Source organism: Zingiber officinale, chromosome 9A (genome assembly GCF_018446385.1).
Source record: "Zingiber officinale cultivar Zhangliang chromosome 9A, Zo_v1.1, whole genome shotgun sequence".
NCBI classification, from domain to species: domain Eukaryota; kingdom Viridiplantae; phylum Streptophyta; class Magnoliopsida; order Zingiberales; family Zingiberaceae; genus Zingiber; species Zingiber officinale.
This window is the reverse complement of record NC_056002.1, coordinates 136609702-136636555: the sequence shown is the minus strand read 5'-3', so window position 1 is coordinate 136636555 and position 26854 is coordinate 136609702. Positions and strand designations below refer to the sequence as shown.

At 40.5% G+C, this 26854-nt stretch overlaps 1 protein-coding gene and 2 pseudogenes across 1 annotated transcript in view; 1 reads left to right on the top strand and 2 right to left on the bottom strand.

The window, feature by feature from the left end:
* The window catches only part of LOC122019633, a 53818-nt gene that overhangs the window by 12250 nt on the left and 14714 nt on the right, over positions 1-26854 (top strand). Inside the window, exons 4-5 of the mRNA XM_042577087.1 lie at positions 19451-20450; positions 20536-20727. Coding sequence (XP_042433021.1) covers positions 19451-20450; positions 20536-20727 — 1192 coding nt within the window. The remainder of the gene's footprint in view (positions 1-19450; positions 20451-20535; positions 20728-26854) is intronic.
* Positions 14489-14601, bottom strand: LOC122022162 (annotated as a pseudogene).
* LOC122022173 lies at positions 15099-15242 on the bottom strand (annotated as a pseudogene).

Here is a 26854-nt window from a genome sequence, read left to right as displayed (position 1 = left end):
ATGTGGCACCATTAGGGAAAGTGCTGATCATCAAGCATGCTCTTCATCCTTTGTAGCTTCTTTTGTTGAAGAGCAATTTCTTGCTAATGAACAATACAAGCCAAGTATGATTATAGCAGATATAAAAGCCAGGTTCGGAGTGACCATATCCTACAAAAAAGCTTACATAGCTCGAGAGAAGGCGATGAAGAAAGTTGTTGGAGATTATGATCAAGCATATAGAGATCTTCCACTATATCTGCGTGAGTTAAGAGTAAGGGATCCTGAAACCTATGTTGCACTACACAGGAATGGGGATAATCAGTTCCAACGATGTTTTTGGGGTTTTGGAGCTTGTAGGAGAGTATTTAGGTCTTATCTGCGTAAATTAATTGGAATTGATGCCACACACCTAAGAGGCAAATATCCGGGTGTGTTGTTGATGGCTACATCAATAGATGCTAATGACAATGTCCTCCCAGTAGCCTTTGGAATCGCTGAAGTTGAATGTGGGTCTGCATGGGAGTAGTTTCTGGATCATACGAAGAGATTCTTTAATGTTGATCCAGAGTCAATGAGTATAGTATCAGATAGACATCGTGGCATTATAGCAGCAGTTAGGAAAGTATACCCTACTGCCCATCATGCTTTTTGTTGCCATCACATGTCTTGCAATATGGTAACAGATACTGGCAGTAGGTCAGGTTTAGGGTTGTCTTGGGCAGCTGCTCGAGCAAACACAACACTACAATATGATCTCATAATGCAGTCCATGCTTGAAAAACATCCAGATGCTCATAAGTGGCTTCAGAACATTAACCCTAAAAGATGGGCTAATGCACACTTTAGTGGGAGAAGGTACACAATGCTAACCACCAATTGTGTAGAGAGTTTAAATGCTTTGTTCAAGGAGACGCGTGAACTTCTGATAAACAGGTTAATTGATAATACCAGAAGAAAGGTAGCTCAATGGTTCTGTAACCGTAAGGAGGAAGCATCGAAATGGTATGTAGTGTTGACACCTCATGCTACCAAAGAAATGCAATCAAGGAGAGAGAAAGCTAGACGATATAAAGTCCACCCCTACTCTCAATCCGAAATGGAAGTAGAGACATGGGGTGCTTCATACATTGTTGATTTGGAGAGGAAATATTGTAACTGTGGGAAGTTTCAAATTTCAGGATTGCCTTGCTCACATGCAAATGCCGTCATAATTCACCGGAACATGGATACACTCCCATATTGTGAGCATTACTTTCATTCACATAATTGGAAAACGACATACATGGATCGTATTTACCCCTGTCGAAGCAAAGAATTTTGGCCTAGGGGTGTCAACAACATTATAGTGCTATGTCCCCGTAGCCTTGTGCAGCCTGGTAGGCGAAAGAAGGCAAGGATCGAGTCAAAACATAATGGGAAGGTAAAAATCAAATGCAGCAGGTGCAAACAACTGGGCCATAATCGGAGGACCTGTAGAATGCCGCCAGCCCTTGGATCTTGATTGAATTGTAAATTGGAGGAGTTGAGGCATATGTTTTGTATGAAGTACATAAATAGGTTTGTAAGACAAACAGTTGTTAAAAGTGATGTTTCTGTTATATACGTTTATGGAGTATTTAGTTTGTGTTACAGTTTTATGGTAGGTATGAGAAGTGTAAACCATCACCTGCAAGGCAGAAATAATACTTCACACCATATCTCCATTGTGTCAAATAAAAATGCGATACATTTCAATTCAACAGGAAGGGGTTCGTAATTTCAAAGTCACATTAATATGTAGTGAAATATAGATGTGTTAAAACATGCACAAAGGGAGTGTAGTAATCCATTCCATAGGGTAGAAAAGAAAAGGTGTGCACTGTTCCGTGCCAACTGGCACGGAGCCATACTTCGTAATCCATGGTGTATAAATTATGTTTGACAGCATAAATACCATCTCCCCACCATGACCTTCACAGGGGACTTGATTTCATGAAAATCCAAGTAGGGGAGGGCCATCAGTGGGTTTTGGTCAAAACCCACTGATGGACCTAGACACATCGGATTGGACCCATTTCAGCGCTAGTGGTATTCTGGAGTTGCAAGGACTCAGAATCTGGTGGCAAATAAATGTTTAAATATTTATAGGTGCTGGGAAAAATTTAAAATACAATCAGCCTCCGTTGGGCCTGATATGCTTGGATATCAGGCCCAACGTGGGCCTGATATGAGTGCATATCAGGCCCAACGTGGGCCTGATATCCAACCATATCAGGCCCAAAGTGGCCTTGGCACTTATAAATGGCAACTGCACGGAGCCATACTTCGTAATCCATGGTGTATAAATTATGTTTGACACTATAAATACCATCTCCCCACTAAGACCTTCACAGGGGACTTGATTTCATGAAAATCCAAGTAGGGGAGGGTCATCAGTGGGTTTTGGTCAAAACCCACTGATGGACCTAGACACATCGGATTGGACCCATTTCAGCTCTAGTGGTATTCTGGAGTTGCAAGGACTCAGAATCTGGTGGCAAATCATTATTTAAATATTTATAGGTGTTGGGAAAAATTTAAAATGCAATCAGCCTCCGTTGGGCCTGATATGCTTAGATATCAGACCCAACTTGGGCCTGATATGCTTCGATATCAGGCCCGACGTGGGCCTGATATCCAAGCATATCAGGCCCAAAGTGGCCTTCACACTTATAAATGACAACTGGCACGGAGCCATACTTCGTAATCCATGGTGTATAAATTATGTTTGACACCATAAATACCATCTCCCCACCAAGACCTTCACAGGGGACTTGATTTCATGAAAATCCAAGTAGGGGAGGGCCATCAGTGGGTTTTGGTCAAAACCCACTGATGGACCTAGACACATCGGATAGGACCATTTTAAGTTATAGTGGTTTTATGGAGTTGCAAGGACTCAGAATCTGGTGGCAAATAATTATTTAAATATTTATAGGTGCTGGGAAAAATTTAAAATACAATCAGCCTCCGTTGGGCCTGATATGCTTGGATATCAGGCCCAACGTGGGCCTGATATGCTTGGATATCAGGCCCAAAGTGGCCTTGACACTTATAAATTGCAATTGGCACGCATGGCCGATGCTTCGTAATCCATGGTGTATAAATTATGTTTGACACCATAAATACCATCTCCCCACCAAGACCTTCACAGGGGACTTGATTTCATGAAAATCCAAGTAGGGGAGGACCATCAGTGGGTTTTGACCAAAACCCACTGATGGACCTAGACACATCGGATTGGACCCATTTCAGTTCTAGTGGTATTCTGGAGTTTCAAAGACTCAGAATCTGGTGGCAAATCATTATTTAAATATTTATAGGTGCTGGGAAAAATTTAAAATGCAATCAGCCTCCGTTGGGCCTGATATGCTTGGATATCAGGCCCAACGTGGGCCTGATATGAGTGCATATCAGGCCCAACGTGGGCCTGATATGAATATCATTTAATAAAGCAGTATTCTATCTCCCCCTAATATAAACTCCAAGCATTCTTACAGGGGCCTGATCAAAATAATAAAATAACATCAATTTTAATAGTCACCTTCCATAGGGTAGAAAAGAAAAGGTGTGCACTGTTCCGTGCCAACTGGCACGGAGCCATACTTCGTAATCCATGGTGTATAAATTATGTTTGACACCATAATTATCATCTCCCCCCCATGACCTTCACAGGGGACTTGATTTCATGAAAATCCAAGTAGGGGAGGGCCATCAGTGGGTTTTGGTCAAAACCCACTGATTGACCTAGAAACATCAGATTGGACCCATTTCAGCGCTAGTGGTATTCTGGAGTTGCAAGGACTCAGAATCTGGTGGCAAATCATTATTTAAATATTTATAGGTGCTGGGAAAAATTTAAAATACAATCAGCCTCCGTTGGCCCTGATATGCTTCGATATCAGGCCCAACGTGGGCCTGATATCCAAGCATATCAGACCCAAAGTGGCCTTGACACTTATAAATGGCAACTGGCACGGAGCCATACTTCGTAATCCATGGTGTATAAATTATGTTTGACAGCATAAATACCATCTCCCCACCAAGACCTTCACAGGGGACTTGATTTCATGAAAATCCAAGTAGGGGAGGGCCATTAGTGGGTTTTGGTCAAAACCCACTGATGGACCTAGACACATCGGATTGGACCCATTTCAGCTCTAGTGGTATTCTGGAGTTTCAAAGACTCAGAATCTGGTGGCAAATCATTATTTAAATATTTATAGGTGCTGGGAAAAATTTAAAATGCAATCAGCCTCCGTTGGGCCTGATATCCAAACATATCAGGCCCAAAGTGGCCTTGGTATGGTATCCTTTCTTATAAATTTAATTTACAATAATTTTATTCACCATAAATTTTAGTTACACAAACAGTAAATCATTACTACAATAAATTATTACAATTGTTCATTATTTCTATAGTTTAAAATTTTTGTCATACATGATTTTGTGTCCAAGTCTAAATCTATAAGCTCTCATATCAGCTTGTACAAAGTCCGTAGATCTCCGGAACATCAAACTCTCTGCATAGCGCATTATAAAAAAAGCACAATCCAACCTACAAAACAAATGCACAATCCATCATAGAAAAGGCAAATAGAATTAGTATGGAACATACACTAATACTTACGATTTGCTTTGTGTGGGCCCAATAACTTGCATCGTTTTATACTCTCTCCCGGAGAATGGTTCTAAACCTTTATGCCATATGTGATAGTATGACCAGTTCAGCTCCTTAAAAAACAACACCTACAAATATCAAACCATAGTAATTAATACATAAACAATGATTATTGGATATAAGAAATTTGTTACTTACAGTTTGATTAAAAACAGAAGTGTAATTTTCTGTGGTGCCAAGAGAGTTATAATGAATTATTTGTCGTTCCTCCAGGTCCATGACCATTAGATGCCAATGATCATCTTGGTTATGTAGAGGACAAAAAATATATCTAATGTCCTTGTCGTCATCTGTTTTTGCAGTTTGTTTCAATGCATCCACGTGCATCATTCCGAACAAGTCCTATACAAATAATAGAGCTATTATGGCGACTGCATCCAATATATAATTTAAACAATTTACAATGAGATAAGGGACATACTGGGAATCCAAACCCACAAAATATGGATGGGTGGTATGGTGAGTTAGAGTGTTTGGCTTCATTAGCAAGAATATTCCAATAAACATTTATGCAATCCCCATTGGTATATTGTGTCCAATCAAATATTGTCATAAAAGATTGCATATCTAAGGAGAAATTATCATTTGCCCATATTGGTTGCACCGTCACCCTACACACAAGTATACAGTCAATGGTATTTAATAAATTGAAAATAAAAAAATTATCATTAAACTCCAATAATAATCCTTTGTTGACATGTGGGTTAAGAATTTAGGTTGGCAACTACGTTACCTTAACTGACTGAGCTTCAACAATGCATCGGCTATCACATCATCTTTGCTCTTTTTAAAAAATATTTTTGCTTGCTGAGATAATTAAAATAATACTATGTCATTAAGGATTCTAAAATAACAACTTACCTACTCTCGACCGTACCTTCAATATTTTGGTTTTGACCTTGTTAATTTCATGACATTGTGTTTCTATCTGTGATGAACTTGTATTTTCTGTCTTTGATGGTGCAGGAGCATCTGGTTCGACACTAAGAACAACCTGTTTGCCTTTTTTTTTGGTGCATTGGGATATCAACCTTCTCTGGGTTCTCTTTCTTTTGGGGCCTACCCGAAAATTAGTTGGAATTATAGGCAGATTAGGGTCTATGCCTTCTGATGCTGGGTCTATGCCTTCTGATGGTCTTGGCTCCCCTGATATGCTCTGTATGACTTGTTGGAGCTCTTTAATCTTATTTTCGGCATCGGCTATGATTTTGTCTTTTACAGTTAAAATTCTGTTATCCACGTCAGAATTTATAGTGTCAGCCTTGTTGCCACTCGTATCCCGTTCTTTACGCAGTTCACTTATTTGTTGATCCTTTTCTTTAAGCATAGCTTCCATATCAGCAATCACAATATCCTTTGCTGCTACTAGACTATCCTTTTCTTCTATCACCGTTGCCAGGTTTTTATTAGCTTCCTCCAAACTTTGAGAAGCTTTATATAATTCTTGCTTTAAACTCTCAATTTTGTTATCCTTTTCCTTGCACAAACTACAATCTACGGTATCGTCACACTGGAGTTGGCCTTCTTCGGCTTGATGTAAAGATCCTTGGCCAACCAACTCAAGATACTCAGATGGCTGAGGCCGGTTTGGTAGTAAATTAAACTCTGATTCTGTCGGAATTAAATCTACTAAAATTTTATCTGCAGTTACACGATCTATCATTTTTTTTACTGTGTCAACATGATAGTTAGGCCACCTCCATCGTAGTATTCTTGGCAATTTTTCTGGATGGTCTAGATCAATAATGCTGATGTGCTCACACACCCATACCTACAATATGATTATAAAAGTAATTCATAATCTTTACACATATCTTGCTATATATGTAATCGGACTTACAGCTAAAATATTTGGAAATCCCTTTAGCAAGGGGGCCTTGGGCGTTGCATCAGCAACCTGTGGTTTTGGTCTTAATGTAAGCTCCAATCCAATGGAGTCTAATTGTTGAGCCATGAAACTGTATACTGCATTGCACCAGTTAAACCTAGCTAAGTTTTCAAAATCATCTACACAGTCAATTAGGGAGAGCATGTATTCGAAGAACACTGCTACTCCCACAAAACAGAATTGTAAAAAATACAGGATAAAAAGCTGACAGTACAGCTTGTCGTTTGATCTAGACTTCCTAATCAGTTTCTCTAAATGTTTGGCAGAACAATTCGATTCTTGGAAAAACTCCATGTACAGTGCGCTTGAAGCCTCATTTAAATCGAGACGAACTATATCTCCATTGTCGGGTAGGCCAAGAATCAGTCCCACATCTACCTTTGTAAAATTGAGCTTCTTCCCATGGAAGATAAAGTTTTTTTCCTCATGATCCCAGTTATCAAACATATTTTGTACCTGAGCTCTTACAAAAGAACTATCAGGGAGGTCGAGGATCCAGGAAAAAGGTGTGCCTCGAATCATCTGTTCTTGTTCTGCAGTCGGGTTAACAGAAGACATAAACTTTCTGAAGTGGCAAATGGTACTTTTCCAGTTCATTCTTTTAGTTCTTCCTCTGTTGACGTAACTTTGATAATTTGGTCGATCAGCACACAGACTTGTGGAGACTTCTTTTGTTGCCATTGCGAACCTACGTACTGTATAACCACACACAGAAAAACAACTCTTAGTTCCCGTAATAACGACTACGCTCTTATTCTAACACACCCACACAAACCCTAGGTTAACCGGTTATAGAAAGCTTAATTAAATGAGCAATCGACCTCCGTACGGAAATGATTCTTGAACGCCGGTGAAGGAAGAGTGGGTTTTGGCCCGGAGCTGCGTTGAATGGCTTCGAGAAGAAGATGAAGACCGGAGCAGGAGAGTGTGCGCTTTTGCAGATTGAAATTTGGGTCTGATATCTCATTAATTTATATTATTTAATCGGCTCGATTTATGTGTAAGATTATTTATTATTATTTTGAAATATTACTTTTTATATTATTAGCCCCACGTTGGGCCTGATATGCACTCATATCAGGCCCACGTTGGGCCTGATATCCAAGCATATCAGGCCCAACGGAGGCTGATTGCATTTTAAATTTTTCCCAACACCTATAAATATTTAAATAATGATTTGCCACCAGATTTTGAGTCTTTGAAACTCCAGAATACCACTAGAGCTGAAATGGGTCCAATCCAATGTGTCTAGGTCCATCAGTGGGTTTTGACCAAAACCCACTAATGGCCCTCCCCTACTTGGATTTTCATGAAATCAAGTCCCCTGTGAAGGTCTTGGTGGGGAGATGGTATTTATGCTGTCAAACATAATTTATACACCATGGATTACGAAGTATGGCTCCGTGCCAGTTGCCATTTATAAGTGTCAAGGCCACTTTGGGCCTGATATGCTTGGATATCAGGCCCACGTTGGGCCTGATATCGAAGCATTCAGGCCCACGTTGGGCCTGATATCCAAGCATATCAGGCCCAACGGAGGCTGATTGCATTTTAAATTTTTCCCAGCACCTATAAATATTTAAATAATGATTTGCCACCAGATTCTGAGTCTTTGAAACTCCAGAATACCACTAGAGCTGAAATGGGTCCAATCAGATGTCTAGGTCCATCATGGGTTTTGACCAAAACCCACTGCTCCTACTTGGATTTTCATGAAATCAAGTCCCTGTGAAGGTCTTGGTGGGAAGATGGTATTTATCTTTGTCAAACATAATTTATACACCATGGATTACGGTATGGCTCGTGCCAGTTGCCATTTATAAGTGTCAAGGCCACTTTGGGCTCGATATGTTGATATCGTGCCCACGCTTTGATATGTATGGGCACGATATCCAAGCATATCGGGCCCAAGAGGTGATGTATTTTAAAATTTTCCCAGCACCTATAAATATTTAAATAATGATTTGCCACCAGATTCTGAGTCCTTGCAACTCCAGAATACCACTAGCGCTGAAATGGGTCCAATCCGATGTGTCTAGGTCCATCAGTGGGTTTTGACCAAAACCCACTGATGGCCCTCCCCTACTTGGATTTTCATGAAATCAAGTCCCCTGTGAAGGTCTTGGTGGGGAGATGGTATTTATGGTGTCAAACATAATTTATACACCATGGATTACAAAGCATCGGCCATGCGTGCCAGTTGCAATTTATAAGTGTCAAGGCCACTTTGGGCCTGATATCCAATCATATCAGGCCCAACGGAGGCTGATTGTATTTTAAATTTTTTCCAGCACCTATAAATATTTAAACATTTATTTGCCACCAGATTCTGAGTCCTTGCAACTCCAGAATACCACTAGAGCTGAAATGGGTCCAATCCGATGTGTCTAGGTCCATCAGTGGGTTTTCACCAAAACCCACTGATGACCCTCCCCTACTTGGATTTTCATGAAATCAAGTCCCTGTGAAGGTCATGGTGGGGAGATGGTATTTATGGTGTCAAACATAATTTATACACCATGGATTACGAAGTATGGCTCCGTGCTAGTTGCCATTTATATGTGCCAAGGCCACTTTGGGCCTGATATCCAAGCATATCAGGCCCAACGGAGGCTGATTGCATTTTAAATTTTTTCCAGCACCTATAAATATTTAAATAATGATTTGCCACCAGATTCTGAGTTCTTGCAACTCTAGAATACCACTAGAGCTGAAATGGGTCCAATCCGATATGTCTAGGTCCATCAGTGGATTTTCACCAAAACCCACTGATGGCCCTCCCCTACTTGGATTTTCATGAAATCAAGTCCCTGTGAAGGTCATGGTGGGGAGATGGTATTTATGGTGTCAAACATAATTTATACACCATGGATTACGAAGTATGGCTCCGTGCAAGTTGTCATTTATAAGTGCCAAGGCCACTTTGGGCCTAATATGCTTGGATATCAGGCCCACGTTGGGCCTGATATGCACTCATATCAGGCCCACGTTGGGCCTGATATCCAAGCATATCAGGCCCAACGGAGGCTGATTGTATTTTAAATTTTTCCCAGCACGTATAAATATTTAAATAATGATTTGCCACCAGATTCTGAGTCCTTGCAACTCCAGAATATCACTAGCGCTGAAATAGGTCCAATCCGATGTGTCTAGGTCCATCAGTGGGTTTTGACCAAAACCCACTGATGGCCCTCCCCTACTTGGTTCTACCTTAAATCATGTTCCCTGTGAAGTTCTAACTGGGAAGATGGTATATCTGGTGTCAAAACGTATTTATACCCCATTTCTAATAAGGTATTGCTCCGTGGCAGTTGGCACGGAACCTAGTGACGTGCTCTGGAAACCGACTGTTGGTCCGAGCCTATTTGATTTTTTAAACAATCCCAACCGTTACCATGATTTCAATTTTGAGAAGATAGAAATGATGCGCATTACAACTTATATACATTGTCTCTTTCCACTGATAAGCACCAGCATTGCATTTTGTATTTTGTGATTTATATTTCTGACTAATCACTATGCAATATTATTAATATTCCAGTGACAGTTTCTAATCTTCTCATACACTACATACCACCGTATTATACAACAAAGACTACATACAAAGATATTAAAAGTCATACACTACGTAATAATTGCATTTACATTCTATACAAGTTTTTGCCTTACAAGACTGGATATTTAATCCAATGTTTGAAAATATTTATCCCTCAAAATTGCTACCATTACATCAATTCTAATCTTTTTCATGTCTCCTTGTTTGAAGTCCATCTTCATATCATATAGGAGACATCGAATGTATTGCATCACAAAGAAGCCACAGTCAACACTGTAAAGAACAACAGCATTTTAATTGTCAATATTTTTTTATCAATTATTTATATTCACACCTTGTGCTCGATTTACCTTGCTTGTTGTTGTGGACATTCAATTGTGCGAGAGACCCATCTATCAAACGGATAATGCCTTTCCAAGTTTGGATGAATAGCAGCAACGTGCTCACGACTATATAATTTAAAATCTGATACCTGAAGATTGAAGAGGAAATTTTCATTTTCCATCAACTAGCATTTCTATTAAAATACAAACAATATCATTATTATTAGATGCTCACCGCTGCTTCAAATTCATATTTGTATTTACTTCCACTTGCAAGAGAATTGTACTGATTGAACGTCATTGATTTGGTGTCCACCACCAGCAAGTGGAAGTGTGCATTATCACTGCACAAAGGTATAAATATATACCTTACCTCTTCATCTCGTCTATCCGTCTTTATCATGTGTTGGAAGGCAAACTTACTTGATGATTTCATTAATGACTACAAATATGAAAAGTCATACATACATAACCAACTAATAAAAAGAATTCTATTTTTAACTATAATCAAATCAATTCCTTACTGTGAAGAATGTTGAACAATATATTGACTTGTTGTATGTGCTTCCAGACGGGAATGCCCCCCTAAATAAAATTTTACAATACGTGTCGATTACATCCCCTCTTGTCAACATTTCTCCATTCACACCAGATAAAAGGGAATACAAATTTAAACAAAAGGGTGGTTCCTCCCAAACTATATCATTTGTAAACCTACAAAGTAAACAAATCACAGATTATTTTTACAAATTTCTTTTTGATAACCTTAGCCCAAATATGTAATCAGATATGCATATATTATACTTTACTATTCAACTATTTAATTTAATTTACGTACTTTATTTCCTCCAAGGCTTTTAACAAGTACGCCACCTCTTCGTCTTGTTTTTTTTCTTGGAAGACTTAAATTGCTTCTTCACATACTATGCATACAAACAAAAAAGGCAATTAGATAATCCATTATATCTAACAAATTGTAAAGAAATTTGCATATATCGTCTTACAGCAATTGCTTGTTTCCTCATTTTGTCATATTTGGCAAACATTTCTACATCCTTGTCTGCCTCTTCATCAAATTTATCTTCCATCATTTGTACAATATTAATTTCTTCTTCCATTTCATCCAAACCTATTTTTCCTTTCCCCTTGCCCACAACAACATATTCTTTGACAAATTTTTTTCCTTCTCCTATACTTGTAACTTTTTCCGCAGGCTCACTTATATGTATATTTCTACGCTGCCTCTTAGGTAAAGTTTTGAGCCACAATGGACTATCAATTGGAGTATCCCTGTAATCATAGCGACTTCTGTCACGCCCTCTCCTACTTATTGTTGTAACACCTACAGGTTCAATTTAAGGATCGTCTACAGGCTCGCTATATTGAGATTCCATGCTTTTTTTTTCAACTATTTTAAGTAACTCTTTCACCCTCTCCTTCAATTGCATGTTCTCCATTGTTAGCTCTTTATTTATGTTTGCTTGAATAATGTAATTACAACAATCCTTATTAATCTGCCTTCCTCCTACACTCACTTCAATTTGTGATGCCTCCATTGCATGTGGACTGTCCTCAACGCCAGCAAGGTTCTCAACCAATGATCTTTCATCTTGGTTAGGGATTAGGTTAATCACAACCTGTAACAATATTAAACCACATGTTAAAACCATACTTTTTTACCAAACTATAGTCAAAGTATTCTAAATTTACCTCTTCAGATGAAACTTGGTTAATCATTTCTCTCACCTTACTAATATGTGAAGGAATATTCCTCCACTTATTTATTCTGGCTCCTTTTATTTTGTATGATTTTTGGATTGGAACATGCTCCAAAAACCATGTCTGATTCACCATGACAAGGGTTAACTATTTTATAATTGTTCGCAAAATATTAAAAATTTTCACACAAATTAAACACTTACTGCCAAAAGACCAGCAAATCCCTTTAGGTAAGGGAGGTTGGTGTTAGCATGTTTTGTCTCAGTTGATGAAAATATGTCCCCAATCTTAGGTAATTGTGGAGCCATAAATTCATGGATTGATTCAACCCAGTTGAATCTATCAAGATTCTCAAAATCATCTACTATATCTATAAGACTTAACGGGACCTTATATGTACTAGAAGAAAATAAGACACAAACAAATATATACAAAATATAGAATTTGCAAAATAATAAAACATTATCTTCGACTTCAACGCGATTGCCATAAAATTTAAGCAACTCCTCAATTCTTGATCTAGTCGCTTCTTTTTTGTTTGAGAAGTAAGTTAGAAAAAGGTCACTGGATGCTTTAGCTGAATCAATCGGAATTGAAGCTCCTCGGTCTGCAATACCGAGCAGCAATGAAACGTCTCCTCTTGTGAAGCAAACCGGAACACCTGACCAAGTTAAATTATTATTAGAATTCTACCAACACATACAAAAGTATTAGGAACACCGTGGACATGATACAATGTCATATCAAGAACTGATACTCCATCGTATCAGGCCCACGTTGGGCCTTATAAGATGCCGTATCAGGCCCACGTTGGGCCTGATACGGCATCGTATCAGCCCCACGTTTAGCAAAAGTTTAAATTTTACCATACAACTACTTTGTAATTAAAATACAAATTTATAAATTGTACCTGAGAATCTAAAGGTTTGACTACTTGAATCCCAATTTTCAAATATATTTACCAAAATCCCACGGATGTGCTGCATATCTTCTATGTCAAAAAAAATACGAAAGGGTGACTGTTTGATCAGCACTATGTGTCGGTCATGTAAAATAACACCGCCTCCATGTGTTCCTTTCTTCGTGGATGGTTGAAAAAAACTTTTAAAGTGACCGAGGACACTGTTCCAATGCAGTTTCTGTCCCACATCAATTGAACCCTATACTTTATAAAAATAAAAAAATTTAAATCATACTAGTTCAGCTTCTCAATATCACAGAGTTTGTAAAATGATAACCTTTACAGCTAATTGATGTGGCGAGGATGATGATTCACCCGATCGACGTCTTTGCGTCATTATGATACTAGCTGATTAATGTAATGTAAACCCTAGAATCCTTCACTGATGGCTCACGAACACTCTTGGTTTTTAATTAAACTGAAATGCTAGCTAGATGGCGCTTGAGAAAAACTCGAACTGATGGCTCACGAACACTAAACTAGGGTTTCACAAGACCGAGCTGCACTCACATGTCACGAAGGAGGGAGGTACCCTAATGATCATTTTTTTTTAATATCTAAGTTTTTTAAAAATGTGGTTCGGATGCCTGGGAATTGATGACTGATCAGAGGTGTTGGTTGGCGGTAGGGTTATATTCGGTAATATACATCACTTACCTGCGCCTTTTGGTAAATACAAAACCGTAATACGCTTTTTGGTAAATACATTAACTGTAGTACGCCTTTTGGTAAATTGCCGAATTTAATTCCTTCCATAAAGTATAGGCTACCTTAAAAAGGCTTGTCCCATTTCATTTCTATAAATGCATTGAGAATATTTGGAAGAGATTTTTCTCTAAATATCCTATTCCTTATTGGAAGAGAATATTGTGGATAAGACTTAAAATTATCGCAAAAAAATATATTTAATGATGAAATTCAAAATATTTGAGAGTGAGATATTTAATAGGTAGATACTATAAATATTTAGTTCGTGGGATATTTGATTATGGAATTTAGAATATTTAATGAATGAAATATTTAATTGATGATGTGGATCTGAGGACCATAAATATGATGGCAAAAGGTGAATACGCTCGCCCCCGCTAACCCGTCTCAGAGTCAACACGAAGGAGGTAAATCACGGGCGACTACTAACCTTTGAAATAGTCACTAGCACATAAGGGAGATATTTACCTCAGTTTTACCGAGATTCGAACCTCAAACCTTATGGTGACAACATCTTATGCGCTACCACTAAACTCATCCGAGGGGACTCTGAGGACCATAAATATGCATAAAGCTCAAGTTTCTTAGCGGATGTGATACACCCATAAAATATTTTAAAATACAAATTAAAAAAATCAGAATTTAAATTTCAATAGTGTAACAGACTCTCCCTCATAAAAAATTATTTTAATTTTTTATATCAAATATGAAACTAATAAGAACTTATACTACACTTGATCTTAACCAAGAGACCGAGAAAGGTATACTTTCTAACATCGCTGATCCAAGGTATTTATAGAAGCTTTTCCATTGCCAATGTTGTCAATCCTAAAATATAAGATTAAAGAGAACTGCGACAATGTATATATTTATAAAAAAAATAATCAGAGAAAATTACTAATTAATTTTAGTATATATATATATATATCCTCGATCCTTCGATATTTTCATCTCAATTTATTTACTGTTGTAATTTCAGATTTTTATATATATACTAGTGATCGTGCACATGCGTTGCATGAGCTAGGTTCCTTATACAAGGGAAGAAGAATTGACATATAAAAAATAGTTTTATTTTTTAAAAATTATCCCTACCTTTTTTTAGTGGGCAATACTCTAATATTTTTATAATTTTATACGCATTTAGGGGTACTTATAAAAAATGGAGATGGGGTAACTGCCCCATCAAAGTTATACGTGGCTCCGTTAATCAGAACAAATACTTCACTTAATTTTAGCCAAAAGACCGCTTATTAAATGGGTAATGGTGCGGTAAACCCATGCAATAGTGCAATGCTAAGATAATGCTCAAGAATCCCAGTAACAAGCTATTATAACAGACTCCTCCTTATAAAAATTTAATTTAATATCATACTTGATCTTAGTAAAAAAACCAAGAAAAGTATACTTTCTAACATCGCCGGCCTAAAGTATTTATAGAAGTTTCTCTACTTGCAGTGTTGCTAATTCTAAGATGTGGGACTAAAAAAACTCTAGATTTCTAATTTATTAATGAGAACAATTCTCAATAATACGTCGCAGTTGAGTCTCGAATTCTAGATCCCTGATTGATTAATGAGAAAAACTTTTAATAATATTCCGCAGCTGAGTCTCGAACTCTAGATCATTGATTGATACGTTTGTGGAAATTACTAATAAATCTTAGAATTATTTTCGATGTAGATAGGGAAAAATGACATTAACGTAAATTCATTTTAGGTTTCACCAAAGTTAGTTAGTAAAAGGCGGAGATCCTTAATAAAATAGTAAGATATATATAACGAAGGAGTCTAAATTTTGTCGTTAAGTCTGAAAGATAGTTTGATTGATAGATTATCTTTAAATTATCTATTAAATAGTCTAAAGCACAACTCATCTATACTCAAAGATGAATCTATGTCCCAGGACAATGATATTGTGATAGGATACCTTATTTCTTAAATATTTAAGGATTGAGTCTCAATCTTAACAAATTAATGGATGAATTTTCTTTAATAAACTGTTGACCTAAGGAGGCTAGGGTGATGGGTCGCATGTTGCAAGCGCTTCCTTATTTATCTTGGTGGCTAGTAGGAATTTTTCGTAGTGCTGAACCGATCACCTCTAAGATTAGTCTACATAAGTTGGATACTTGATGCTAACTAAAAAAAATAATCTCTAAAACACAACTCATGTCTAAATTCCGTCCTATTAAGTTTGAATTTTCCTTAATAAACGGTTGACCTAAGAATATTTGGTTTATGTTGTAGCATTTGTATAGCATGAAAGAAATTCGGTAGAAAATATGTAAACACTTATAGTGGATGACAATGAGCAAATCACAACAAGTTCTTCTTGCTTGTTGTCGGAAGAGCAATCACTAGAGAATCGAACAATCCTTCGTATTCTATGAGCAAATCCCTCTCTACTGAATGTTCTCCTTTCACACCCTCAAGCTTCGTTACCTTCTCTTACCTCTCCTCTGGATCCTTGGCTTGGACACCCATTTATACGAAGGTTGAGGAAGACGAAGGGGAAGGGGTTCCCCTTCATCTCCTTGACGTTCGCAACAATGAGGGAAATGAAGGGGAAGAGGTGCCTTTTCGTCTCCTCAACATCTAACATTTCCCACTTCTTCAAGTTAATCCATAAAGGTTATATGATCACAAAGACCGTGTAAGTCATATAGACTACGAGATGATCATGTCACAAAAACAAGAACATAACGCTAATTAGTCATGAAGACTAAATAAGAACATTCATTCCATATATTAGGGGAAATGGTTCGTGCGACAGTAAACACACTTAACAATAATTACTAAGAAGATTATTATACCTTACATAACTTCTTTATATATAGAATGAATAAGAGACATCAATTACTTGTCTTTACCCCAAATTAAATTATTTACATCAATATTAGTATCTCTAATCCCTCGTAATGACTATTATGTCAAGAGCATGTTCAATATCTCCAATTAACATAATTATTCATAATTATATTTTATGTACCGAATAAAAAAATATAACAATCAATGTCCTCAAATTAAAATGAAACTAGTTCATACGTGTTCATCTATCTTTCCTGATTATATTCATGCCCTCACACGTCAATTGACTTAATATATTGAGAACAATAATTTTTTGAACATGAATATATTTGAAAATTTCAATTTATGTTTAAAAAATTATTATTATTATTAATATATCAGGTCAAATTAATATTTGAGGGCATGAATATAATCAGGAGAGATAGATGAACATATAATAACTAGTTCATATCAATCCGAGGTCATTTAGGCCATCAGCTGATTTTGTCCAAAACTGGCTGATGGACTAAATAATCTTGGATTGGCATGAAACTAGTTCTTATTTGTTCGTTCACCTCTTCTAATTATATCCATTCAATTTGACATAATATATTGAGAGTAATGATATTTTGAAAATGAAAATATTTGAAAACTTTAATTCATGTTAAAAAAATCATTGCTCTAAATATATTATGTTAAATTAGCATTTGAGGGTATGAATATAATCAGGAGAGAACACGGATTAATATGAAATTAGTTCTTATGTATTCGTCTACCTCTCCTGATTATATTCACTCATTCAAATGCCAATTTGACCAATATATATTAAGAGCAATGATTTTTTAAAATAAAAAATATTTAAAAAAATTAATTCGTATTAAAAAATAATTGCTCGCAATATATTGGGTCAAATTGGTATTTGAAAGTATGGATATAATCAGAAGAGATAGATGAATATATAAGAAATAATTTCATCTCAATCCGATGTCATTTGATTAATCAATCAGTTTTAAATAAACCAACTATGATAAAAAAAAATCGGTCAACTGATTTAAAAATTCAATCGACTAATTTACTTAAAAATTTAATGTTTTAACATATAACAAAATCAGTTTAATTGTTAGAAGCAAAATGGAAAATTGATATAGGATTTGATACTTTTAAAATTATCCTATATGATTTAATAATTTTTAAAATTTACATACCTAGTTTGGGAAAAAGTTGTACAATTTTTATTTCCTTTAGGTAAATGTCGACTCGGAGACTTATTTTTATTTTGAATTTTTGTTTTTTCCTTTTCAATCCGAGCCCACCTCATCTCGGTTAGTTCGGACCCACAACCCTCACGAACTGATCCGGATTTAGGTCTGTTTTAAAAATAAATTAATAAACTTTTTATCCAAATCATCTAAAAAATTTAGCACGTCGGACTAATCTACAGATCCAGTTCAACTGATAATTTACCAAAACTTTAGGGGTTCCGTTGCTTATTACACTTTGAACTGATATTTCCATTTTCCCGCCGAAATTTGAGGTCACGCAACTGGATCTCCCATCCCGCCTGCTTGCCCTAGCAATAATTTCGTTCCCTTTGCCTCAGCTCCGCAGCTCACTCGGCTGCCACTCCTCTCCTCTCCTCCGCCTCCTCGAAATGGTTCTCGCAGATTTCTCCCAGATCCAACGCGTCGTCTTCCTCGTCGATCTCCATCCTCTCCTCGATCTGCAAGACCCGACTCCTTACATCGCCTCGATCGTCTCGGCCGCCCGACGAGTCGTCTCCTTCGCCCCCATCGCCTCCTCTCTCTTCGCCTACAAGCTCTTCTTCTCCTCCCTCTCCCCTCTCCTCTCCACCTCCAAAGTTCATCGCCTCCTCGGCAAGTCTCCCACCTTCCTCTGCTTCGACCGCCCCGTCCCGACGCTCGATTCGCTTTCTCGGACCCTCGCTTCGCTTCGCTCCGCCTTCGATCCGTCCACTTCCGCGGGCCATGGCTCCTCCAAGGCGCCGCTTCTCGCCGAATCTCTTCTCCAGCTCGAGCACGACTACGGCTGGGAATCCCATCCTCAAGATCGTAAATGCGAGCACGAATTGCTCGTTATCCGCTCGAACCTGGTCTTGTTGCTATCTCCCTTCTCCCAAAATCTTGATTTTGGCCTGGAAGATGGCGATCTGGAGTCCGGGGAAGAGTGTTGTTCAGCGATGTCTTCTGATGCATTAGTGAGGCGATTTAACAAATGTTTTGCGTTAGTGAAGGAGCGTTTGGTCTCTCGTGACATCCATCTCTGCTGGGTCGATGTCAACTTGGACTATCTTCGCGAGGAGGTCCCTGATTTGAGGGTTTTCTGTAGGGGAATAAGGGAGATGGGTTGGGGATTTTGTCCCACTGATGCAATTGTTTTAGGATCTGTTTTTGTTCCTTTCGGGCTAATATTCCCAAATTTGGGATGTTCAATGAGCTTTGAGGTCGGCCATGGTGATTTCAGGAAGGGAAATTCAGATCTTGTTCTTGAGATTGTGGATGTAAAAGGAAAACCTTTGAAGTGCAACACTTGTTCTCTTCAAGTAATTGATTTGGATATGATCACGGAAAGATCTGAGAGTAGAAGCTCTTTAAATAGTTTTAGCAGTGAGCCATCAACGATCTATGTTAAAGGAATCTGTAGCAGTGATACAGAGGGGAAGATTGCTAATAATTCAAGCACTTTATATCTGCTCAGAGGAGTTTCCGGAGATTCAGGCAAAGCTTCTCAGGGTGATAAGCAAGATGAATTTTTTGCAGATAAAGTATTGGAATTGCTTTGCGGTGAAAGGGGTGTCTTTGTTGCAGGTAAGCCAATTTGGCAAATATTTCTCAATTTCCTCTACAGAAGAAACTATTGGGCTGTTGTGTCTGTTTCTGATAGTGAAGACCACTCCATTCAAGGTATATTAATGCCGTTTACGCCCAATCATGCTTTGCTTGCTATCAAGAAAAATAATTTGTTGAACCCAGGCCAATTAATTGTGAAAAAGACTAAAAGAATAATTGAAATGAGAGAGAGTTTTACTGAAAAAAATGAAATGCTTAATGCTCCTGCATCTGCTGAGTCCAAGGAGGAACCTACAAGGAGAAACAATAAGATGCATCAAAACCAGATTCAAAATGCCACTCTGAATTCCTTCCGCAAAATGGCATTTAGTAAAGAAACTGATTCTTTAGGGTTTGATCTGGAACAATTATATTTCAGTAGGAATAGTGACAAATCAAAGAAGTTAAAGTTCTTGAAATGTTGGATGCGGCAGATTGTGAAGTCCAATTCAGATTGCCAATTTATTTGGGATGATCTGACTGAGCATTTGGACACAAAAGAAGACTCACAAATAAGAACTGCAGTCTCAGACTCACAAATTAGAACTGCAGCCTCACAAGATGAGCCGGAACCAGATGTCATACCTTCCTCCATGGATGATGCATATCCAAGTGGTTCACCAAATAATGATATGGCAATGCTTCAACACATGGAAGATACAGATGCTTTCCTAAGAGGCATTCCTCAGAAGATTCAGCAAGGCTTATGTTCACAGGATGCAGATTTAGGGATGCTAGCTGAGCGCATAGTTGATTTGTGCATTAGAGCCCTTGATATGCAATTCAATGAGAATACTAAGAATTTGTTCTCTGATGAAGCTGGTGATGCTTCTTATGGGAAGATCGCCAATGAGCTTTCTCATCTTCTGTTAATGAAGCCAAAGGATTTAACCTTGAAGTATAAGGTCATGAATTCTGCCAATAATGCATCACAAAATGCAGTGTCTGATCTATACACCAGAGAGTATAAAATTCGAGAGTATCCTTCTTTATGTTCTTTATGTTGCTCTTTTTAGCTGCTAACTTTCATTGTCCAGGCTAGTTTATTCCTTAGTGGTAATCAGACATGAGTTGCAGATCTTACTTAGAATGGAATTACTTTGTTCAATTGTTGCACCAAACATTGAGGAGGACGCGAAGCAGAAGATGATCAAAGAAATATGCTCCCTTTTACAGTTCATCGACATCAATCTACAGGGGGAATCCTTTGGTTATCAGCACATTGTTGATTATACAGAAAGAACTATCAAACAGAGGTATTTCTTTGGTACATCCAAAGTTATTGTGAGTTTTTTTACTTCAAAGTTGGATGACTAAATGGCTTCTTATCTTTCCTGGAAAATATTTGTTATGCTTTCTTTTCATTGGAAGTTAGAGTGACTAACTACACAAAATTTGCTGTATTATGTCTGGTTCATGGAACAAAATTGATAACCCATATAATAATTATTGTTTGGAAATGGAATATAGTAGAATAGACAAGAAATGTTTATGTGCTAGTTTAGTTTGTAGAATCAATTAAGTGTTTTATTATCATTTCAATGTTTGGTTCACATGAATTGTGCATAATGGACAAATAATCATCTCTATTCTTGACCTAACATATTCCTGGAACTTAAAACTCATCTTGGAAGAGACCAATTATAATATATCAAAATAATCATTTTTGGAAGGAATAACCATGCATGATTAGGAAGGGAATAACAGTTTATTAGAATTGATATTCTAAGTGCATTTTAAACCAAACAAAGTAGCAACTATCACATCATAATTCACTAGATATGGAATAGCTATGTGAACTAACCATGCTGTTAATGGATTCTCTATTTATTTGAATAATTTAAAGTACATTAATGGAGCGTGCAAGGCATTGAAATTTGTTATTTTAATAAAAAAAATGAATTGGTTCTGATAGATGAACATGATCTATAAATTTTTTAATAAAACAATTTGTGTGCGATCACACTGCACAAAAGTATTTGATATAATACAATTAATTCAATAAATAAGTACCAAATAATAATAAAAAAAGGCAGTCCGGTGCACGAAGCTTCCGTCATGCGGGTCAATAAATAAGTACCAAATATTAATGATCCTGTTCGAACGCTGACTCAACGGACGCTGGGCACGGGGCGCTCTCCTTGTCGCTGACGTAGATCTTCGGCCAGTCTCCCGAAGCTCTGGCGAACCTGCACAGAAGTCGAGCTGGGAAGGGGTTCCCGGCGGCGACCCTCCGACGCTCAAGTCAGGCAAGCAAGCAACAAAGCAGCAGCTCCAAAAATCGTAGAATGCGTACCTCCGGCGAAGAATGAGGGCCTTTATATAGGGCAGCGAAGAAGTGAGTGTACACCTACCGAGGTGTACACGTGTCCATGGCCCATACCCCAGTAAGGATTTGTCAGTGAGCTTCCCTAACCCATACTGCTACAGTCTCAGCATGTCCTCGATGGGACAGCGGAATCCCTTGTCACAAGATTTGGAGCATGGCCTACACGTGAAACATACCTGCTGTCAGAAAAAGACATCCCTTGTCCTTTTCCCCATGGCTCCAGATCTGGCGTCCGGGCGGACAGCACCCTCAACATCCGGCCGGACATATGCGGTGGTTTACTTGGGGAGATTTTCCATCACGTGCTTTGTGAAGACTATTAGCAGTGTTACCTTATGGCTTTGGCCGAGCCTGCAGTCCGCTCGGCTTTGCGACCTTTCCCATTGAGCGCCGGAACCCTGATTTCGACAGGGCGCCTTTATTCATCAGCCGAATATCGTCCGGTCGGCCAGTCGATCGGACCCATCCCTCTCCGGACGTTCGATTCCACCGGACGGCCGGCCGGCCGGCCGGTCAGACCCGACCCTCTCCGAATGGACAACTGTCACTGTGACTTCCACGTGGCGTTGACTCCACAGGGCGGGGTCCCCTGTTCTTACTACCGGATCACTTGTCTCCCCTTCAAGTCTAGTCGAAGGAGGCGAATAGTCCGACTGACTGGACTAAGAATCTGGCCGAGCGGTTCCTCCGTGCTGGTATCCTCCGCTCGGCCAACCATAGAGGTAGCCTTAAGCGAATCAACAATGGCATTCATCGGATCTCCTCGTGTTCTGCGCCAATCTTCGACATTAAGGTTGAGCATGCTTTCATTAAATGCTCCGAATGATTGAATGCCACGTGGAGCACTGCCATCGGCGTACGGCGGCGGTGGCATGGTGTTTTTATGTGATCGAAGCGATTCGAAATGGACGGCTCGATGCATGCTTTGATTCCCGTGACCTGGATCCAACGGTGGAGGCCGCCCGGCCTTCACCCTATAAATTCTTCGTTTTCTTCTCTCCCTCACTTGCCTCCGCGATTTCAACCATTGCTCCCTGCGCTTTGGAGCTCCGGCGATCCTGTTTCTGCACTCCGACGCTCTCCGACGCCTTTTCCTTGATCCCTTTCCCCGCAGCAAAGTTTTATATCTTTCCTTCCTCCTTTCCGGTGTTTCCTCCGCATTTCTTTCTCAGTTTCGATCCTTGAAGCCTCCTTTCGTTTGCTGTTGTTTTTCTCCTGCCTTTTGCCTTTTGACTCCTTCCGATCAGCCCATGGCTAGCTCTTCCAATCCCGAAGATCAGTCGCTCGGCCCATGGTACACCACTATGCAGTCCCGATTCGAACAGCGGGACTTCGATATTTTGACAGACAATTTCGAAATCCCAGAGGATTTCGAAATTCGCTTAGCTGGTCCTTCCGCTCGGCCTCACAGACCGCCGCGCGGAACTTTTTGTGTCTTCCGAGACCAGTTTACCGTCGGTATTCGTTTTCCTGTACATCCTTTTATCATAGATGTCTGTAATTTTTTCGATGTGCCGCTCGGCAGTTGAGTACCCAATACCTTCCGTCTCCTCTGCGGTGTTGTCGTTTTGTTCAAGATTCACAACATCCCCCTCCGACCGTAAGTCTTCTTTTATTTCTATTACCCCAAGCAAGCCGAGCCGGGCATCTTCATGTTCCGCTCGGCTGGTCTTTTCAACAAACTTCCTACTTCCATAAACATTGGAAGGATTATTTTACATCCGTATGCCGACCTTCCCGACAAAGTGGCAAGTCAACTTGCCCCCCACTCCCGAGCTGAAGAAGTTCAAGACCCGACCGGACTATCTCCACGCTGCAAATATACTGGCCGGTTTGCGACTTGACATCAACAAACTTCTCCACGAGGGAGTGATGTACATCTTCGGGCTAAGTCCTATACGGACTCCTCTTTCGACCGGCTTCGGTAAGAATTTTGCTTGGGCATTTGCTTTAATTGCTAACTGATTTCTTTTCTTTCTCCTGCAGTTGACATCGTCATGGATTCGGTGATGGCGCGAAGAAAGCGGCGCTCTGAAGCGGCGGAAATGGGCGTTGGGTATCCCCGATCGGATCACACGAAGGAGAGCGGGACCTGGTGAGTCGGCCTCCACTTCCCAAAAGCGTGGCGGGGCCACCCTCTGGAGAACAGCGCCCAGGAAGGTTTCGCTCGGGAGGAGGAGCCTAAAAGCGGTGGAGACTCCTGGGTCGGCACCTCCGCGGTCCAAACATCCGAGCGGGTCACTGCATTGCTCGTGGGGCGCTAGAGCGAAACTATTTCGTCCGGGACGCCTTGGACGAGCCATGCTCCGGTGGAGGCTACTCAATCGGCACCCTTGCCGCCACTCGGTCCAGCTCGACCATTCATTCCCAATTTTTCGCCGGCTCATCCGGCCGGTCGGACGACCCGATCGGCCCGATTCCACTCTGATCAAGCGTGAAGCCGACGACCGATCGCCGCACAACTCCTAGCTCATCTGGCGGGAAATATGATCCACTGGAATGCATAGCCACATGTGGGAGGCCAGGTAAGTTGCTCTACTAAGTTTTGTATGCATTCTTTCCGATCGGCCGTTAATAACTATAATTTTCTGCAAGATGGTTGGAGGAAATTGCGGTTTCCAACCGCTTGGCCAGGTGGATGAAGAGCTGCGACTGAAAGCAGTTGGTCCGTCGCCTCGGGGCCTTACTACTGCGGGGCTGCGAAAACTCAAAATCTGGCGGTAGGCGAAGAAGGCCGTCGAGTCCGCGTCGGTCAGCTACGTCGCACTAACTCGCCCCCCTCTCAATATCATTCTGCGGAGAGAGGCGGGGAGGCTAGATAGGGAGTCGGCGGGGAGAAGGCGGCGCTGACGAATTCAGAATCTGATTGAGGCCCTTACTGTTCCCAGGCGGCGTTTAAAGAATATCAAGATGCCGAGCCAAGTCGGATCGCGGCCTTAAGACAGAGCTACATCCGCTCGCCTGAATTCTCGGAGAAAATATGCGAGCGGATGTACACAGCTTTCGACTTGGCTATGACCGCCACCACTACTTATCTGAAGTCTAAACGTTTTCTTCTGGAGTCTACTACTATTCCGGCCGACGATCAAGTGGAGCTTCTGAATAACATTCCCTGGGACCTTTATGATTATATTGAGTAGAGTCGGCCACTCGCCAGGATATCATCTTTTTTTTGTGTAATTGGGCCGCTCGGCTTAAAGCTTTAACTTTAATGCAATGTTTTTCTTGTATTTGCTGTCTCCTTTCATAACCAAGACGTGTGTTTATCCGCTCGCCCATAATTATTTCTTGTGCTCCCCCATAAGGGATCTTAACAAAGTAATCGCCGTGATCTCCCCGCTCGGCAAAATATACCGTGTTCTTTGCTGGTATAGCTCGTTTATCAAATGCCAAGTAGTTTTGGATACTGGGCCGCTCGGAGCGTATAGACGATCGAACGGCATCGAAATCGCGTGCCTCGGGACATTAGATGCTTTAATCCACTCGGTGGGTTTATAGACGTCGGCTCGTCTCTCGATATTTAACGTCGGAGCTCGACGGTCTTCCTCTCGGACGTTTATAGACGCCGGCTCGTCTCTCGATATTTAACGTCGGAGCTCGACGGTCTTCCGCTCGGACGTTTATAGACGCCGGCTCGTCTCTAACGTCGGGCTCGGCGGTCTTCCGCTCGGGCGTTATAGATGCCGCTTCTCGATATTTAACGTCGGAGCTCGGCGGTCTTCCGCCGGGCGTTTATAGATGCCGGCCGTCTCGATATTTAACGGAGCTCGGCGGTCTTCCTTCGGGCGTTTATAGCGCGGCTCGTCTCGATATTTAATGCCGGAGCTCGGCGGTCTTCGCCGGGCGTTTATCGCGCTCGTCTCGATATTTAACGTCGGAGCTCGACGGTCTTCCGCTCGGACGTTTATAGACGCCAGCTCGTCTCTCGATATTTAACGTCGGAGCTCGACGGTCTTCCGCTCGGACGTTTATAGACGCCAGCTCGTCTCTCGATATTTAACGTCGGAGCTCGACGGTCTTCCGCTCGGACGTTTATAGACGCCGGCTCGTCTCTCGATATTTAACGTCGGAGCTCGACAGTCTTTACGGCTAACTTCGATACTGCCGATCGGTGCAACCCTTAGCCATCCTTTGAATTAATTTTGCTTCCTGCATTACAAGGACACGAGCTACTAGCATATACACAAAAATGAGTTACATTCGTGCACCTTTCATCCAGCTCGATAAGGCTGGAGATGATTTGCACTCCACGGTCGATCTAGCTGCCGCCCGTCTTCATCCTCCAAATAATATGCGCCCGAGCGGAAAGCTTGCCGACGTCGCCGACCGGCTTGACTTTCTTCCAGACAAGATCGCCGACTTGGAATGATCTGGGGATTACACGGTGGTTGTAATTTTGCTTCATCCGTTGCCGGTACACCATCAGCCGGACGGACGCCTTGGCTCTTTTTCTTCGACCAGGTCCAGCTCCATGTTCCTCCGCTCGGCATTGTCCTCATCGTAATGTTGGATCCGAGCGGACTCGATGCCGACTTCGACCGGAATGACCGCCTCGCCACCATACACCAAATGGAATGGCGTGACACCCGTCCCTTCCTTCGGCGTCATTCGGATGGCCCATAAGACGCCTGACACTTCATCCGACCAATTTCCTCCCAAATGGTCGAGCCGGGCGCGTAGAATGCGAAGAATCTCCCGATTGGCTACTTCGGCTTGATCGTTGCTCTGGGGATAAGCCACGGACGTGAAGTGTTGCTCGATGCCGTACTTTTGCACCAATCCTCTAGCATCTTCCCTGTGAATTGCCGCCCATTGTCGGAAACCAATCGGCGAGGGATGCCGAACCGACAGATGATGTGTTGCCAGATAAATTTTTTGACCATCTGTTCGGTGATCTTGGCTAGCGGCTCGGCCTTCATCCACTTGGAAAAGTAATCAACCGCCACTAGCAAAAATTTCCGCTGCCCGGTCGCCATCGGAAATGGACCGACAATATCCATTCCCCATTGATCGAACGGACATGAAACAGTTGATGCCTTCATTTCCTCTGCCGG